Consider the following 18,820-nt stretch of genomic DNA (forward strand, 5'->3'; position numbering starts at 1 on the left):
AAACCGATTAAATCGATTAAAATTTTGAAAAAAACTGACCAGTTTGATTTTGTTTTTTTAACCAAAACCAAGTCAGACCGAAAAAAACCGAGCTAAATTAAAAAAATCGAGTTTAGCCGGCTTGAACCGGTTTTTTTCCTAAAAAACCAAACCAAACCGAAATCAATTGGTTTGAAGCGGTTTCGGTTTTTTTAAAATAAAAAAAATTTCAGTTTAGTTTTTTTATATAAAAACCAAATCGAACCGAAAATGATTACCCCTACCATAAAATAAGAATAATATCATTCTAAAACAAATTATACCAAGATTAAGGGTTTATATAGTGGTTAAAACGTTAATTCTCTATATTAATTTTTTTAATATAAACTTTGAGCGAGTATTCTGAAGAGTTTTTTTTGGTTAAAAATTAATACATCATGCGTTAAGGGTTATATCTTCGAAATTGTCTTAGATAAAATACTTAAGAAGGTTTTTGCGACAGTATCTAAACAAATTATCTTAAACTCTTGTACATATGTAACTAGAATATACAGCTAGAATATGGAGAACTTGAATTTAATGGAAACAATGACTCCCTCTTCTCGCATAAGGACACGAGCCTCTCATTCAAGGCCTCGCACTCTACTGTGTAAGTTCCTTCCATGGCCTGTAGAGTCCCACAAAATAAACATTAAAACCTAAACTCTGGGAAGGACAATAACAAACGAACACATATGATAATAAAAAAGCAAAATTTATGATACCTGAAGGTGTAAATTATAGAAGACTCTGCCTCCAAAGGACTCGAAGGAAGAAGAATTTATTAGAAGAAGCCCAGCCTCCTCTAAATTAACCAAGATTTCTGACATTAATGGACGTCTATGGAGCTTTTTAGTTGAGATTTGAATGACAACTTCCCTGTCACTGAGCCGGCTCGCCGATACCGATGATAAAGAGCTATGCATGGTGCCTTTTCTTTGATTTTCTTGATGAGTTAAATCGTCAGCTTGCCTGGATAACTTCGATAGAAGCTCCTCCTTCCTTTGAATCCGTCTCTCCACTTGTTGTTGAAGTTCTGGTATGTATTCAAGCACACGTGAAACTGTATACGGTATGCTTAATTTCTTCTGGAGAGTATCATCACAAAAATCAAAATTAAGACCTTAGAATATGATGTCCTCCTCTTAGAGAAAAACTTGTGACTTTGTTTTATTAAAACCCTCCTCTTTGAACTAAACTTTACCAAGTATTTTCATTAACTAATTAGCCTCTCAAGAAGTTACAAATTTAAGATATCTCGGGAAAAAAATTCAAATCATGTTTGCATACACTAAGAAAAAATCTAATTTGGGCTAGCTAGTTTTTTTTCTTGTTTTTTCATATCATGAACACACTATTAGACAAGCATAATTTACAGGTAAACAATTACTTTCAAGAGCCAAACTACGAGGAAAAACTTGTCAACTTGAGATTTTTAATCGATTAAATACTTCTATGTTGATTGAAAAATACAAGTAGTAGAATTTGAATTAGAAATATACTCTCTTTCACTTCTTACCACTTGATTATTATCAACTGAGCTACTTACCTTTAAAAAGTAATATAAATTATTCTTATAACCTTATTTAATTATTTAAGTTCTTAAATTAAAATGATTTTTTTTTAATATGGTACTAGAACTTTAATGATTAAGAGATTAAAAGTTTAAATCTTCCGACTTCTATTTTATCTAATAAAAAAATTAAATATAATTTGATAGTGAAAATATGTAAGTTTCAAATTCAACTTATAATAATTTAGTCTCTCAAATTGAGATGATTTTGATAGTTATAATTAAGAAGGTTTGAATCCGAAACCTCTTACAATAAGAGTGTTATGGATTCCGATTGAGCTACAATATTGTGCAGGATCAATGGCGCGATCCCGGGGTAAAAGCTAGTAAAGAGAATTAAAGAGCAAGAATATTGAGGGTTAACCGAGAACTATACCCTTTGATCGGCTGAAGGAAGTAGTGAACGGAGTGAAGAATACAAACTGTTGATCTTCTTGCGACGGTCACGTTCGCTAGCGTTGTGGTTAAGCTTCTTAGCCATGGTAGGGTCACCGCTTCCACTGTGGGCCGTGAATGAGGTGGAGCGATCAAGCTGTCTTACATCTGGCTGAGATGGAGGGAAGTGAGTGAATGACTCTTGAGTTTCACCATCTCTAAAGCTGTACTGTTCATGGCTTATGGTTTCCTCCAAGGGCCATCCAAATGTTGAGAACAAACTGACAGGAGATAATTCTTCCAACATTGTGGATTAGTTTGAGGGTTTTTAAAACTTTGTTTGCTAAGCAAGTGAGATGGTAGATGATGACTTTACTTGTCAAAAAACTCACACCACAAACGCACATACACACACACAGATAACCCATCATTTGTTGCTATATATATGGACGAAAAATCATTAAAAAATAATGCCCTGGATTGTGTTAATTGATACTTTATATTATAGAAAAAGATAAAGATAATGACATTCTACCTAGTTTCTATAGCCTGTTTTTATGGCGTGCTCCTCTGTTATTTACCTAAAATTTCACAATGTGGCCAGCACGCCAAGATATTATGTATAATTGCTGGGTGCTTTCGGGTCTATTACCTCCATCTTTGTCAGAGTCCATGTCTGTCTACAAGTATAGACTCTCCAATCAGAGCGAGAAATGGGATGTAATCCAATGTCCAATGTGTGAGGGGGAGATTGTTGGGTTATAGCTGATAATTTATAAATGTTAGCGAAAACCTCACCTCTCATGAGTTAGCTTTTGAGGGGAAATTAGCCCAAAACCACCCAACAATAATAATCCCAACAAATAAAAAAGGGATGGTTATATATATAATAGCTTTAATACGGCATCATTCTTTTCTCTCATTAAAATTATTTGGTAGTACAAAATTGGATGGGTTGGTGTAAATTTTAAACTCGAAAAATTTTAAGAGGTATTTTAAAAAATAATATAAATTATATATTGAAGTTTCACCTAATTAATAATTAAGTTTTGAGATTGAGTTGGTTTTTTTTTTATTGATAATATAAATATAACTAGTTGGTTCATTTCACTATTAAATTTAATAGTTTTATCAATGAAATTTTTTATTAGTATTTATACTAATATTCTGTATATGATTATTTTACTACAGAATTATGGATGGAAAATCTCGTAAAAAAAACTTAAAATTTGAACAGGTTGATGGGGGGAAGAAAGGTGCTGTTCTCGAACTATATATAGTTTATACTTACATTACATATAATAGGATAAAGGTAAAAGGTAATTACCAAACCTAAATGGAAGAACAAATCAATGTTAAATTGATGATCTCACGAACCAATAAACAAATATATGTGGGAATTGGTGAAGTCATGAATGACATATCCTCTACTTCCTCTCTTCGTTATTTAATACAAAAGGAACCTAATATATTATAGAAACAACATCTATCCTATCCACATGTATAACAGTGATGCCAGTTTTTCCATTGTTTTTTCTTGCCTCCTGATAGCTTGTGTTCCAAGGGTTGACCCCATAAGGTGCTTGTGCTCTGTGCAAGGCATGCATGAGTCCTTTGAGACATTTGTTTCTCCAAAGCACGAGCTTGCCCAATATATTATTCATGTGCATGAGCTTGTCGCATGGAGGCAGGGAGCCTTCTCATTTCCAAGACAAGGATTCTGAAGAATTTGAAGGACATTATTTTAATGATACAATCCAAGACTTCTGGCTATCGCAAAGTCAAGGTTTGTAGAAATCTTGTAAGGCCCAAATAAGTGATCTTAGAAGTAGAGATTCATGTAAACATCGTCTTGATATATAAAATCATACTGTAGCTAGTGGAAATTTAAGCCCCATAGTCCCATACCATCTAGAAAGAGGCAAATTCTAGATACTATTCGTTTGGTCTTTTCTAATGGTGGCGCAAAGGCAATGTCTTTGATTAATGACCCAAAGAAATTGAAGTTCAACCTCCTCGATGCATAGTATTTTTAGCGACGAAAGTCACTAAAAACATTGTATTTATGCCCCTTTGGCGACAGTTTATGCGAGGTGGGGATTTTTAGCGACGAAAGTCACTAAAGACTGACGGCTAAAGCACTCCCAATCCCACCGCGATGAATGAAAATCATCAAAAACCGAAAAAGAAAACATGGATACGATTATTTTTATCAGCACCCATTCCAGGCAATGTCGCCCCTACACCGATTACTATCTGTGTTTTCTTCATCTTTACCAAGCTGAAACTGAAAGAGGAAAGGCAGATTTCTTCAGTAGGTTAAAAAAAATACAGTTCAGGTTGCAAAACTCTCAAAACAAAATTGCACCTCCAGAGAGGAGAAAAGAAGACACATTCTTCCATGGAGTTTTTTTTCTCGATACAGAAGTGTGAAAACAAAAATCAACATCGAAATCTCCAAACTACATTCCCTAGAATAATTTCATTGTACAAAATGCCGGCAGCTCACTCTCGTGATTGCACTCGTAGTCCAGATCACCTTCCAAAATCTCAACAGCTACATTCCCTACAATAATTTCATTGTACAAACGCCGCCAGCTCAATGAGTTATCGCTTATCTGAATGCAAGATGTTCAGTGCCGGCCTCTTCTACCCCTCCCCCTACTTCCTCCTCTTCTATTACCTCTAAACCCTGATCTGGCTGACTTCAGCCCTAATGACTGGATTCCCCTCCTCTTCTCACGCTGCATGTCTTTGTCCTCCCCATCCTCTTTGTACGTTGCTGAGCTTCGTGTATTGAAGGAAATTTCACGAGATCCTCCTGGTCCAAACTTTATGTTATTTCGGGCAGAGGTCATCAGATTATCTCCAAGAGCTGCAGCTCTCTCTCCCAGAGGAAGAGAGTCCTCATCTGCAAGAGATTCTCGGTTCCAGAATGCCTCGGCATGCCTCTCATCCTTTACTTCATATAATCTAGAGATTTTAGTAAAAACAGAATCAGTAAAATAGAAGCAACAAATTCTTTTGAAAATTTGGTTATAGAACCCTAGCTTATTCATTTACCCTACAAGCATGCATGTGCATGCATCCATACACAACTGTTCATGCAACCACAATGCTGAAAGCAGTTATTCCCTCTGAAGATCACAAGCACCATAACCACACAAAACAGAGGTTAAAGTTACCTTGGTTTCTTTTTTAATTTTCTATTTTCATTGCTGTGTTCATCTCCAGATGACTGAGATGCAGCCGAGTTATCAGAATCACTCAAGCTCTGATCTTCATCCTCCGTCAGAAGTTCAAAATGCTCTGCCACCAAAGAAGGTTGCTTCATGGAAGCCATGGGATGTAAAGCCAAATACTCTTTTGAATTCTCATCAATTTCAAAGTCCTGTACAAAAGTAATATTGGAAAGGAGGATGTACAATGTCTGGTAAGAGCCTCGAAAGAACAAGAAACCAAAATGAAACGAGTGGCAAATAAACAGGCTGCTGTTATATAAGATATGACAGACTAAATAAATGAGTTATAATTCTCAGGCAACATTGGGGTGGCATTTCTTTGAAGAAAGAAATTAGACTTTTGCCACAAATCAATTTCAAGCTATGAGAAATCAGTGGTTAAAAAGTAGATTGTTTTTCCTTGAGATCACCAAATTCTAGTGGTATTCGACAGTAAGTCCTTTTCAGAGCTTCATGAAGCTATGATTACTTGATAAACATTAGCCACTTTTATGCTATGAGTAGGTCACCATGAACACCAGAACAAATACCAACCATTAGAACTGCAAATTTGTAATAATACCTTATCTTCAAAAAGTGCTTTAAATCTCTCATCTTCAAAAATCTCAGGTCCAAGTCCTTTCTTTTTCCTTGATGCTTTCTTGGTCTCGTTTTTATCATCCTCGATCTGTTCAATTTCAGCTTCTTTTTCAATGACACTGGCTGCAAGTTTACGGTTAACCTTTGGCAATTTTTTTGGAATCTGCAGGAACAATATATTGTGAGAATTTAATCAGGTAAAACTAGAAACAGCCCCATTGCATCCAATACCAACCCTGATAAATATGCCAGGCTTTAAACAAGTAAATTCATTTTCAATGGTTAACAATTTAGTTATCGATCGCTCTGAAGTACACATGTTTGTGAGAGAAAGGGAGAGGGAGAATCCACATTCCAATATAAACTGTAAATGGACAAAAAGAAAATTTTATAAGCAAAACAACCCATTTCACTTATCCAGTCATCTTTAATGAAGGATCTACGGTGTCTAGCAGTATAGCCACTCATTGCATAAGCCAACATGCCAAATGGCATCATCACTAAATGGAGCAGTGTTACAATGTTGGTACCTCCTTTTATATGATCAATGGGTATTATCAATAATACATTTAAGTCGATCATAAAAAAATGGAACATTTAAGTCAAGAAATTATCTACCTTGTGTCAAGAAGAGAATGCTAGGGAATAAAAGATAAACCAGCTTCACCATGTCATAACACTTAAATAACACAAGCAATCCCATCTTAGGAGAAACCAGAAAAATCAATTAGAAAATTTGCATGGAGGTCTAGGACAAAGCATGTGACTTCCTTGAAGAATTCTTGAGGTTAGAGGTTGGAGACAGTCAAAGCAGACTAAATATTGCATGCAGGTCGAGGACAAAGCACACTCACGAGCTCATGCACATGTGCGCACACAATAATGTGCAGTAAGAAAAAAATCTCCTAACTGGGTGATGGGATGCCAGAAGTAAACAATAGAGAGAAGTTATTTGTTATTTAAGTTCTCACTGTAATCCGAGACACAAATTGTTCTTCCAATTTCTTCTGCGTCTGCTGCTCTCTGTAAGTTTCATATTCAAACGGTTCCGTGTATTGTTTTGCCTGCATAAAAATATGCATGAGTAAACGAAAAAATCATTAAAAAATAATAATAATAAAATTAGTGGTTACAGCTTCACTAGTAGATGTTTCAATCATAGCTCAACTAAGCCCAGATAGAGTTAACTTGGAAAAGCCTTTAGTTACAAAAGTAGACACCTTAAAAGATAGATGTTGTTGCCAATTGATCCCCTAGACTTTTAAAATTGGAAGTCATTAGAGAAAAAAATTATGACATCACTTGATTTTGGATAAAAACACAAAGCAGGAAAAAGAAACAGAGAGAGGCTAGCTCTTTTCTGAAATTTGTAAAGATGTCTGAAACTCTGACCTAATGCTTGTGCTTCCTTGTATTTCTTTGTTTTGGCACTCAAACTGTTATTCAGCTCTCGATATATAACGTTTGTCAATCATTAATGCATTTAACAATCAACTTTCCTAAAACAATGTTCCACATATAACACAAAAAGAGCATGTATGTGACCATATTCACCTTCTTATATAATTTATAATCAATAAAGAAACCATGCATAGAGGCTCTTAGAAGATTGGTGCCAATCAGACTTGTCAAGTTCAATTTCTCAAGATCTTCTTTTGTCAAAAATTTGAAATTATCATATATGGTTGTTTGCGCATCCTCCTCCATCTCTTCCTGAAGAAACAAAAAAACAGCATCAGCACTGTAACAGAAACATCCTAGTACCAAAGATCAATGAAAACTTAAAGCCAAACCGTTAGATTTTCGATACTAGGCAACCACTTTGGAGCAGGTCCCAGAGAAGGTATAAAGTAAGATGGTATCTGGCTGCAGTCCAGTGCCAGGAACATTAAGCCGCTTTTACTGAAAACACATATATCATTTATTGTTCCAGCAGTAGGTTCAATGCTTGTCATGCCATCTCCCTGAACAGAATGAAAATACATCAATAAAAGCCAAAAGATTAGCAAGGAAATCACTTTCTCACTGTCAATTGAGGGAAACGGGGATTCAGCACGATGGTAGGAAATATTTTAACTGACTTCCAGAAGATATTCGCACTTTATTTGGACGGTTTCAAGAATCATAAGTTGTGACACCATACTTTTTTCATGCTGCATGCACCTCTCAACAACAATGAGACCATGAAGATGGTTTCTACTTTTTCTTGGGTGCATATATAAAATTTCAAATCTCCAACTTGCCACTATCATTCATCAGTATAGTCAGTAATTGATGTATCACAAACTCAGACACTTTCTAACTTTTTTATTTTTGTTCTTTTGAGGAGTCAAGTTCAGATTTGAATACAAGCAAGCTCATAGCACAGCAAAAAAAATTTCTTTTAACAAGTGAGAAGGGAAAAATTAAAAAGAAAAACCTTGTAGAGGCAAATGATGATCTTACAGAACATCATCCACTTGGAAAATAAAACCATGATGGCCTAGTTATCAGTTAAATTTAAGTCAAGCCTAGAAAGAATCATGCCCACTTTCTCATGGGGTGAATAAAAAAGCTAGGAGAAAAGGTGGGTTAGTCTTCACCGTCTCAGGGTCCCATATTCTAACAACATGTTTATCTGTGGTAATAAGCTTCTGTCTTTCAGAATTAAGAGTACGATGCCACTTGATGTCCAATATTGCACTGCCATACCTGCATAATAATAACAGAGTTTCAAAGCTGCAATAGGCCAAAGAAAAAAGAAGGATAATAAATATTCAGAAACACATTAACCATAGAGTATGGAAGGCTTACATATGGTCCTTGACTCGCATGGGATGTGAGGATCTCAAGTCATAGAGCAGCACCTGCATAATGAACAGGATTATGATTGCTTTGTACAATAGTGATATCAAATGACATATTGACTCTGCAAATTGACTAAAAACGCATGTATACATGAAAACATTTGCAACCATTGAAAGGAAATAGTGTTCATCTAAAGGAAATAGGGAACGCCTGAAGATATTTTTTCCAAATTTTTTTGAAAGATCATCTTTTTACTGTAAAATACATACATATTATTAGAAAAGAAATATAAAAGGAAAGGGAAAAAAAAGAGCCACAACAAATACAAGGTATCCACTTTGTCAACTTACAAGAAAAGGGTGATTGCTTGACTTGTGTTGGTCCAATAGGAGACTCAATTATGTAAAATATTAGAAAATATTTTATTTAATGCATTTCTACATTTCTTCCCTTAGTAAGATGTTTATCTTTCAAATCATAGACCTTAAAGTATCAAATTCATTTCCTACGTCCTTAACAGAATGGTTATTTCTTACAGTTTATCTTATCTCACTTCATTGTCAGTCATCATTAGTAATTCTGCGCAAGGTCTTTCAAGCATATCAGTCCACAAACATTACCACCCCACCAAACCCTCAAAAGAAAAAAGAAGACCTGAATTCTGCTTGGTATCTTGCTGAAGATGCGTTAAGTTTTTACATCCTCCACCCTTTAAGTGCTGTTTGGAAAGCCCGGGTTTTAACACAGTGAATAAACTGCCAGCATGCATCAATTCATTTTCATTATGTTTTTCTAGCGCCACAGTAACATATTGCACCAGACACGCACACACTAGTGATTGGTCTTGCCCTAGTATATTATTGCAATTATTGACACTTGGTTCATCCTTGAGAACCTTCCATTAATACTATAAATGGTATACAACATTCCTAGTATAATTCAAGAGACTACTCACCCGACTGAATCCTGCCCCCATATCTTTTGTAATGATTACCAAGCCCAAACCATAAATCCCTTTGAAACAGAATTTGAAAAAAGAAATAGAATATATATTATTTATATTCATAACCAGGCCACCCATCCCTCCCAATACATCCCCACTTTCTTAAGGTAAAGTCAACAAGCACCAAAAAAATACAATGTCTGAGATCTATGTAAAACAGCATAAGGTTGAAAACATGAATTCATCACAAATTCAGATGAAATCTCATGATTTGCTGTGAAAAGCATCATACCTTTCCACCACTGCTTCCAACAGCCATGGTGAAACCCCCATCTTCATCAAACTTTAACGCAGTGACCTCCTAAAAATTGAGACAAAACTAAGAGCATTTTCATGAAAATATAAGGATAGAAGAGATATGTAGTCCATGCAAAATTTGCACAGAAATGTAAACTTCATGATAAATGCAAGTAAGAATTACAAGATAGTTTACTCATTTGCTATTCATCTAAAAGTGAAAAACGTATGAAAACAAATTCCTACTGCAAAATATCCACTACCATGTCCTTACTCCCTTCCCACCCCTGGACAACAAAATGAAGGATGGAGAGAGATCAAGACAGAGGAAAAAATGAAAGTAAAAAACAAAATAAAGGCCCACAGCTGACTCAAAAACCCTCCTAAGCCGCTATTGACTCAAAAAAACCCAAAGACCTAACCTGGTTTTGAAACAGATATCCAGTCTCACCAAGGCATGAGCTGCAGACTGGAGCCAACATTTAACTCTCACATCTTTACAAATATGTATTCATAACAATTGCAAGAAAATCTTCTTTCCATCTTACCAATAAGAACCAAATTAATAGAAATCGATTCCAAATACATGAATAAAGAGAAAAAGTTACCTCGTTAATATCCCCACCATGTTCAACAGCATTAATTCTGCCAATTGAAGATTTTGTTCTCATGTCAAAACATTCGACAGCACCATCATCACCACCACAAGCAACAAGCCCATGAAGCTTGCTGAAATTGAAGATAAAGCCACCTCAGTCTTGGTTAAGCAAAGGTTTACAGGCAAAAATATCACACATAGAACTTTTGTTTACAATTCCAATAAGATTCACCACCAACCTCCGACAAACTACATTTAGACCTGGTGATTGTGTTCTGAGGGGGGAGAGAAATTGCCCCTGTGAATAAGAGAAGTTAATAATTTCAGCACCAATAAACATGAAGAACAAGTTAAGTAGTAAATTGTTGACAAGATGCTTCGCATAAGTGCCACCACATACACAAACAAAAAGAGGTACAAGTGGTTGATAAAATTCCAGGACTAACACTAGGTTAGAAATACATGAGGATATGCAATCTAGAATGAATTTGAAAGGAGGATGAACCCCGCACATCCCCTCTCTCTTCAAAATTATGGCAGATATATGCAAACAATTCGTTGATAGAAAAAAAGAGTCTTCAGTAATTATTAGATCCTCCACAAGTTTCTTCATTTTTTCAACACGCACGCATATTTTCTTGATCAGTTAATTTTGGGGGGCTCAATTGATCCATGTTTGGTTTTCTAATTTATTTTCCATGCTGAGTAAACACGATAATGACTGATACAGCCAATTTTCTTATTTCCTTTGACCATCCTCTCCATCTCTTGGACACGCATAAACAAATAACTTCACAAGCAAACTATGAGAAAAAGGTGATACATGAACCTAATCCCAACTTGTTCGGGATTGAAACTTCTTCAGATTGACATGTATAAAAATAAGATGCTCTCACAACATAACAAGATCTTAGTTTCCACATCAAAAAAAAATATAAGGGTTCATATGCGTAAACAGAACAGAAAAAAAGGTTTCCAACTAAGAATAAAAGCTTAAGGTGAAAATCACTTAAAAAAGTGGCAATTTTCATTTAACATTGAAAGATGCAAATTAATCAATTGAATACCTTTTCTAAATTAATCCGATATAAATCTGAAGATGAGGCAGCACAGAGCAAGTCACAAGACCAACAATCATATGCCATATCCCTTCCCATTCTGTAAAACACAGATACACGTGTAAAGGTAACTCACAATACATAGATCCAATGAGAAATTGTATAATGCAGCCAAGTGAGTGCATTGTGTATTCAAAGCACAATAGCAACTCAACCCATCAGATACCAAGAAACAACAAAAAGGAAGAGAATTACAGCAAAGAGAGTTTGCTATGTTCAATTTGAGAGATGCTTAATCAGGGATTATTGGCGCAGGTACTATTTAACCAATCCTTTGAGAAGAGATGACACTTAGAAAAGAAGTGACCCATTCCAAGGAAAGAACTCAAGAAGAGCAACTGGATATCAAATTAAGGCTCAAAAAAATGACTGAAAAGTAGACTTACTAATCTGTAATCAATTGAATAAAAGTGGTTTTCCTAGACCTGGCATTATGATTCCTAAATAAATGTTCAACTGTCATATCAAAGAACCCATTGAGAAAGCACATGAATTAGCTAAGGGAGGCTTAACGCCGACTTATCCACTGTTTTCAGTTAGCAAATGTTGCACCGATAGATTGATGGTTGACTGACTCTCCTTTTTGTGATCTTACTTCTTTTCTTTTCACAATTGATACATCTTTTATTTAAAAAGGAAGAGACTTAAGCACTGCAGGGGACTCATGCCGACACCAAACTTGCCCTTATTTGCCTTGTTGTTTCTTTCACTTCCTGCAAACAGAGCCAGCCTCTTGTTTCTTGAGTGAACTCTTCTCATCTAAAAGCATAAATTACTCCAACCTAAAGTTACATACTGCAACCGAGGCGTAGTAAAATTAATCCACAAGGTTTGGGGGTAAGAGTCAAACAATGAATTCAACATTATCCTAGTTGGATATTCACCTGTATTTCCCTCTATGATCTCCCAAGGCACTCATGTACAAACCATGAATAACTTATTCACTAAAACATTGGGCACTACCCAAGAATCACATTACCTTCAATCTAGTCTCAGTCGAGAATTTCAGGTTAGTTCTTTCATCAAAACAAGCTTTCTAAGTTCTCGAAAGCTTCAGTGTGTTTCAAATTCTTCAAGATTATTTCATCACCATGCAATGAGCAAAAATGTTCGGTACTTTTAATTGATTGTGAATCACCTAAAAAGACTCCAACTTTTGGCAGAGCTTAGAAAACTCTTTCCTCTTTCAGTTTCACATCAAACAGAAGTCCTCGGTATGCTGTCAGCAACAATGATAAGATTGTTCCGCACTTCTCATCATGGTTCATAGAAATCAACTAAGCAATACACAAATCAGAATAGATGCCAATAAAGGCTAAATCAACTACTTGCCTCCTGACCTCGAACCCCCTCTACCTCTAGGCATCATATTGGACCAACCATTAAATAAGCACAACATGAAACATAAGCACAAATACTGATAAAGCATTGATCTAAACCTTGGAATTCGCAAAGTGTAGTGTTTCCCATATTTCGCATGCAGGCAAACAGAACGATCAGCACATAAAAATGCAAGCTTTGAATAGTCATCATCCAATATCTGCACAAAAAATGAAAAAATTATTGCCTCACTAGTGCACTAGAAATCATGGTAAGACTCTGATGCCCCCTCCCCTCCTCTTAAATCTTGCAAAATGGCCACAAAGTGAAGATCATGACAGTTGCCGATGCAATCAAGAGTAAAATACATAAAAATATTTTCATTAAAACAGTATAATAAAACTTCAGAAAACCTGAAAATCAATTATCTCAGAATCAAAGTGTCTTTCAAACTTCAATGCGAACTCTCTTAACTCGTACACTTTGATTTGTGGTGGGTATATTCCTGCATTTTAGTTGAATAATTAGCAAACCATGTTGCAGATACAACCACTACCCCTCAAAAAAATTCTCATACAAACAAAACTAAAAGGCTAAAAGATCATTTACCTGATGCAATAAGAAATTCTCCATCTGGGGTCACCTTAATTCTACTCGTAGCGGTTGGAAATGTTAAATCCTGAACCAACTCTATCTTTTGCTGATAATCTTACAAACAAAACAAAAAACTCAGCATCGAAAAACACTTGTCATCAATAATGTGCCAATATCAATTAAAAATAATCTCACTGCCCCAGTTTATTCACTTTTCAAGCAGTTAGCAGAACAAAATCAATGTCCTCTTTTGTATTCGAATCTGAAACTCCATAAATTGTAAACTAATTTAAAAAAATTATTCACTCTGCTGCATAAACCCTTAATCTTCATTGTAAATCAATAATAAAACTTAGGGTTTAAGCTAGGGTTTAACAGATACAATGCAAAACATATACTTGAAAGCTAATAAATAACAACAATTCAAAGCAAAAAAGAAAAAGAAAAAAAAGAGAGTACTTTTATCTTTGCGAGAAGGACGTTGCTTTTTGGAGCCAACCCAAGAAGCAGGATTACGTTGCTGTGAAGAAACCATGTACATCTTGACTCCATTTATCGACGTTGATTTCAATCCGCTACCTTTCGTTGCCATTTTTGCTCCTCTTAGCTTTTGCTTTTGGGGCTAAACCAGTACTGCGCAATCAAACAGTTTTTGCTTAATTATGTGTTTTTCTACTTTAGCTTTAGTTTTAAGCAACTTTTTGAGGCGGTGACGGCGGCTAGCAAGCACTGCTTTCTTGAATGAAGATGGAGGTTGCTGCTGCTGGTGGCTTGCAGGTTTTTTAGGTTCTTGCCGTGGTGATAGTCGGTTTTTAAAATAAGGGATGTTTGGTTTTGTTGACGTGGGTGTTTTGGCAATAGTTTATAAACTCGCCTGTGGTCGACCCGGTTCAGAACCTAAATTTTAGATTTTGATCGAGTTACTAAATCATCTAATTGATTCTAGTTTTTATTAAAAAAATATTATTTAAAAAAAATTAATAAATTATATCAGGCTAGCCCATTATTTTAACTTAATTGCCTAGATTTTTTATTTTCTTTACTTTTAAAAAAAAAAAAACTCAGCATGTTCCAATCCTGGATCAAGATTCTGGTTTCAACTCTAAATCAACCTTTAAAGCTAAATCGATTTTTAAAACTATAGTTTTAGGCTGGGTAAATTGTAAAGTACAAAGTAGCCCTAGGTCGAGTTTGGTTAAAGATTTTAAAAAAAAAAATTCTAAAAATAAGTCGATTTATCATAAAGTTTTAAAATAAACTTATAATTTTAAAAAATAAAAATGATAATATATATATATACTGTCTTTATCTTATTAGTGTTTTAGGCTTCTCTTCCAGTATTACATATTCTTCTTATTATCTTTTTGAGATGAGCTCCTTTATGTGATTTTGGACAGGATTTTTTTTTCATTTTTTTTCTTACGTTAAATAATTAAATTAGCTGAGAACTACTGACACAGCTATACTCTTATTGGCATGATATATCTTTGGTGCAAAAAAAGAGTGTATAGATCATTTTATAACTAAATAAGTATTGATTATATAGATTGGTTATTACTTATTAGGGTTTCAGATTCATAGGTGAGAAGGTAAAAGAAAAGGCAATATTTTGTTAAGTATTGATACTATTATCACTCCAAACAGCAATTACTTAATACATCCAAATTAAATAAGAATTAGGGTTACCTCTTTTTTTCTTATTATTATCTTCTTCTTTTTTTCATTTTCACATTTTTTAAATTTTATTATTTAATATTTGTTTGATTTTGAATTTATATTTATAAATCATTTTGTATTGTTTTCTATGAAATGATAATTATCTCAAACAAATATTATAATATTGTATTTGTATTTATACTTGGTTTTACAATTATTATTTTTTTTACTATCGTATAATTAAGTAAAACTTAGTTTTTTTAACAAAAATTTAAAATTTTTGAACTCGGTGGAGTCCATGAACCTAATTACAAATTTGTTTGGTTAATTAAGTTGTGAAACTCATTTTGATTCAATAGTTCAACGTCTTAATATTTTAAAAAAAATTATCTTGAATTTTTTTAAAAAAATTAAATTATATTTTTTATACCTATTAAATTATTTGTATTACATCAAGGTAACTCCCTTGTAATTTAATTTTAAGCTTAATTAAAAAATAAATGGAGTTGAAAGGTTTTAAAATTAGCCTTTTAAAAGGGGATAAATAATAACAATGATAAATAACATGTTGTCAGAATTTTTACAGATAACCTGCAAAGGCTTCATTAACTTGAAAAAAAAATGAATACATTGGCTAGCTATATAAAGCCAGAGGTCCGAGCTGATCTCTCGTGCGTAACCAAAATGATCAAGAACATCTGTATTTTGGCCAAGTACTCGAGCTCGGTTGTTGTCCTAGTTTTCTTCTTGAAGCTGGCTCCATCGCATGGCTCCCTATGTGATTTCATTTTCTATGATTATTTTGCATCGAATGCCAGCCAGCGTAAAGAAGAATTCCAATGGTCTCATATCCACCTTCTACAGCTCCCCCCTTCACTTCAAAAACTCCTCGGACGGTAGTGTCTTCTCCTTCTCAACTACTTTCGTTTTTGCAATCGTGCCCCAGTACCACAACTAGATGGCCATGGACTCGCCTTCGAAGGTAATCCGGGAGACTTATCAGGCGGATGTCTACCACCAGCTCTGTTCAGCAGAACAGGTCCAGAAAATTGTTCGAATCATATTGCTGCCCTAGGTTTAATAATGTAGCCCAAACCCACTTCAACCCATTTTCAAATAACAATTTGTGAGCCTGAACAGTAAGCCAGGCCCACAACTAAACCCTAAAAATATCTATCCATCTGGTTCCTCTCAGCTGCCTAAAGCCCTAATCAAATCCTCGTATTTCTCCCTGCCACTTCAACTTTTATCTCAGTGGCTACCTATTCAATTGGGTAAGGAACTAATATCCTTTTTTTGGATTCTTTGGGGGTTTTCTTGAATTTCCGGTTTGTGTTTTTTCTTTATTGGTTACGTGAGTTGATTTTACAAAGTTTAATTCTTTTCTTATTTATTTTTTCAGTGTGAAGGCTAGATTTATTGCGAGTGAAGAAAATGGTGAGGCCTTATGGTAAAGGGCACAAGAGAAAGAAGAAAGCGGAGAGGTATGATAAAGAAGAAGATGAAGTGGAAGATAAACAAGTTGAAGAAGAGAACACTGATGATGAGACTGAAATAAGCGCACATGATGCTGAAGAAAAAACAGAAGAGGAAAGAGAAGAACTACCAGAGTTGGAGGGCATTCCTGTTGGCCCAAGTACTCAAACTGCCAAAAAACCTGGGGTCATATTTGTGCTGGAAAAGGCATCTTTGGAAGTTGCAAAAGTTGGAAAGGTTTAAAGAGTAACTTTTCATTCCAATGCTTGGTTTTTAACTTACTGGATTCATTGTATGGCTTAGTGTGAATTTTTTATTAGTTATATACAGGCTTGGTGTAATGTTTTGAATTTGGTTTAAGGGTTACAGAGAGTGATTTTTGAAGTCTTTGTTGGGATTTTCATGAAGTGGGGTTTTATCATTTTGAAGGAAGTTTTCATCTGACTGGTTTTGTTTGTACAGAATTACCAAATTTTGAATTCTGAGGAGCATGCCAATTTCCTGAAGAGGAATAATAAAAATCCTGCTGATTACAGGCCTGACATCATTTATCAGGTTAGTGTCTTTTATTATTGAAGGCACTTATTCTTCGTTGATTTTCTCCCATACCGGTGAAATCTCTAGGTGCATTTTTTTTTTCCTATCCTAACTAGAAGTCAAATTCCTGAGTCATGTTGCCTGTTAGACCAAACCCATGACCATCTTTCATAAGCAGGTCCAACAGTATCAAAACCAGTCAGAGTATTGTTACTTTGCATGGCATATGTCACACTTATATTAATATCATTGTTGCTAATTCCAGGCTCTCCTATCCATCTTAGATAGCCCATTGAACAAGGCTGGGTGTTTGCGAGCTGTATATGTGAAAACAGATAAAGGTGTTCTTTTTGAAGTTAAGCCATATGTTCGTATTCCAAGGACTTATAAGCGTTTTGCTGGTATTATGTGTAAGTTCAGCGATCCCCTCTGATGCTTCTCTGCAGTGTTGGTATATAGCGCTTCTTCTTTTTGTATATAGCTTTGTATTTGTTGTTTACCACCCTGTTCAATATTGCAGTGCAGCTGCTTCAAAAGCTTAGTATTGCTGCTGTTGGTAAGCGTGAGAAGCTTTTGCGCGTGATCAAGAATCCTGTAACCCAGCACCTACCTTTAAACTCTCGTAAAATAGGTGAGCTTTGATTTTTATGGTTTTCAAAGTCATGGTATGGTACAGGAGAGATAAAGGTTGCTTGCTGTTGTATCAGGCTTCTCCCATAGCTCAGACAAATTGGTCGAAATGGAGAAGTATGTAGCCGGAGTTGGTGGTGACACCGACCTTGTTTTCGTGGTATGTGAAAAGTAACTTTAGTACAATATATACTCTCTCTGTTAAGAAATTTGTAACCTTTTTAATCTCTCTCAACAAAATAATTTTCAGGTTGGTGCTATGTCCCACGGTAAAATTGAATGTGATTATATAGATGATTTTATCTCAGGTAAGCTCTTTCTAGATTCATTTCTTTACATCATCTTATGCAGAAATCATGCACAGTAAAAATCAATACTGATTAGAGTCAGTTTCTGATAAAGAATTTGGACCCAAAGTTCATGTAACAAAGAGGAGCAAAATTGTTGCTGACGGCATCAGACCTAAACATATTTCTTAGCTTGAAGCATTCTGCGAAGAGTCTTTGATCAAGACTCCATGCAAATTAATGCGCAAGTCGTAGCAAATAGGTTAAATCTATTGATAGGGTATAAATGCAATCGATTACATGTATAATGTTTTCTGGCATCACTTTAGAACCTCCGAATGTCCTGTAAACGTATTTGCATTTTAATTGTTGTGAAGCTGAGACATTGTCCTACTGGATATCCTGTCTATATTTGACATCTAGGGTTTTTGAAACGGAAATCCTTATCGTTTATTCTTTCTTTTTTGTCCCTTTCAGTTTCAGAATATCCGCTTAGTGCTGCCTGGTGTATTGCAAGGATATGTGAGGCTGTGTCAAAGAAGTGGCGTGTACTGTAAACTTTCATGTTTCTGGATTTCGTCAACGATATCATTGTTTGTACTGTAAAACCAGTCTTGAAGTACATGTAAACCAAACCGCAGTCCAAAAACAATTTGTTTGGTAATTTTCATTTCTTTAGATGTTACATCTTATTCTTGTGCTTTACCGAGTAAAGCACCTCAAATTTATCTTACTTTGACGTGGAAAACACCTGTGACCCAGAGCTTAACTAGGATTGGCTTCCGCTAAA

The 18,820-nt window shown here is 35.0% G+C and overlaps 3 protein-coding genes across 5 annotated transcripts; 1 reads left to right on the top strand and 2 right to left on the bottom strand.

Annotated features, from left to right (window-relative positions):
* Positions 1 to 431: 431 nt before the first annotated feature.
* LOC118033303 (transcription factor ORG2) lies at positions 432 to 2,378 on the bottom strand. Of its 2 annotated transcripts, none has more exons than XM_035038234.2 (3): positions 1,968 to 2,378; positions 744 to 1,103; positions 432 to 646 (listed from the first exon to the last, which is right to left on the bottom strand). In XM_035038234.2, the coding sequence occupies exons 1-3, from the start codon at positions 2,271 to 2,273 to the stop codon at positions 521 to 523; spliced, it is 792 nt and encodes a 263-aa protein (XP_034894125.1). In that variant the 5' UTR covers positions 2,274 to 2,378; the 3' UTR covers positions 432 to 520. The 2 variants fall into 2 exon arrangements, with proteins under 2 accessions (XP_034894125.1, XP_034894124.1); XM_035038233.2 differs by having other exon boundaries at positions 744 to 1,106.
* A 1,876-nt stretch (positions 2,379 to 4,254) lies between these two features.
* Positions 4,255 to 14,284, bottom strand: LOC118033301 (uncharacterized). The gene is made up of 16 exons (XM_035038231.2): positions 13,904 to 14,284; positions 13,460 to 13,558; positions 13,264 to 13,355; positions 12,970 to 13,070; positions 11,480 to 11,570; positions 10,652 to 10,710; positions 10,423 to 10,543; positions 9,810 to 9,878; positions 8,581 to 8,633; positions 8,370 to 8,478; positions 7,581 to 7,751; positions 7,342 to 7,500; positions 6,759 to 6,851; positions 5,771 to 5,950; positions 5,152 to 5,357; positions 4,255 to 4,939 (listed from the first exon to the last, which is right to left on the bottom strand). Exons 1-16 carry the CDS (start codon positions 14,034 to 14,036, stop codon positions 4,600 to 4,602), a joined length of 2,076 nt encoding a protein of 691 aa, XP_034894122.1. The 5' UTR covers positions 14,037 to 14,284; the 3' UTR covers positions 4,255 to 4,599.
* Positions 14,285 to 16,217: 1,933 nt separating this feature from the next.
* On the top strand, positions 16,218 to 18,715 carry LOC118033308 (uncharacterized). 2 transcript variants are annotated; one of them, XM_035038241.2, is made up of 8 exons: positions 16,218 to 16,374; positions 16,503 to 16,813; positions 17,039 to 17,131; positions 17,379 to 17,523; positions 17,634 to 17,744; positions 17,821 to 17,903; positions 17,994 to 18,051; positions 18,508 to 18,715. In XM_035038241.2, the coding sequence occupies exons 2-8, from the start codon at positions 16,535 to 16,537 to the stop codon at positions 18,585 to 18,587; spliced, it is 849 nt and encodes a 282-aa protein (XP_034894132.1). In that variant the 5' UTR covers positions 16,218 to 16,374; positions 16,503 to 16,534; the 3' UTR covers positions 18,588 to 18,715. The 2 variants fall into 2 exon arrangements, with proteins under 2 accessions (XP_034894132.1, XP_034894133.1); XM_035038242.2 differs by lacking the exon at positions 16,218 to 16,374 and adding an exon at positions 16,385 to 16,428.
* Positions 18,716 to 18,820: the final 105 nt, after the last annotated feature.

The sequence above is a fragment of the Populus alba genome, chromosome 16 (assembly GCF_005239225.2).
Source record: "Populus alba chromosome 16, ASM523922v2, whole genome shotgun sequence".
NCBI lineage: Eukaryota > Viridiplantae > Streptophyta > Magnoliopsida > Malpighiales > Salicaceae > Populus > Populus alba.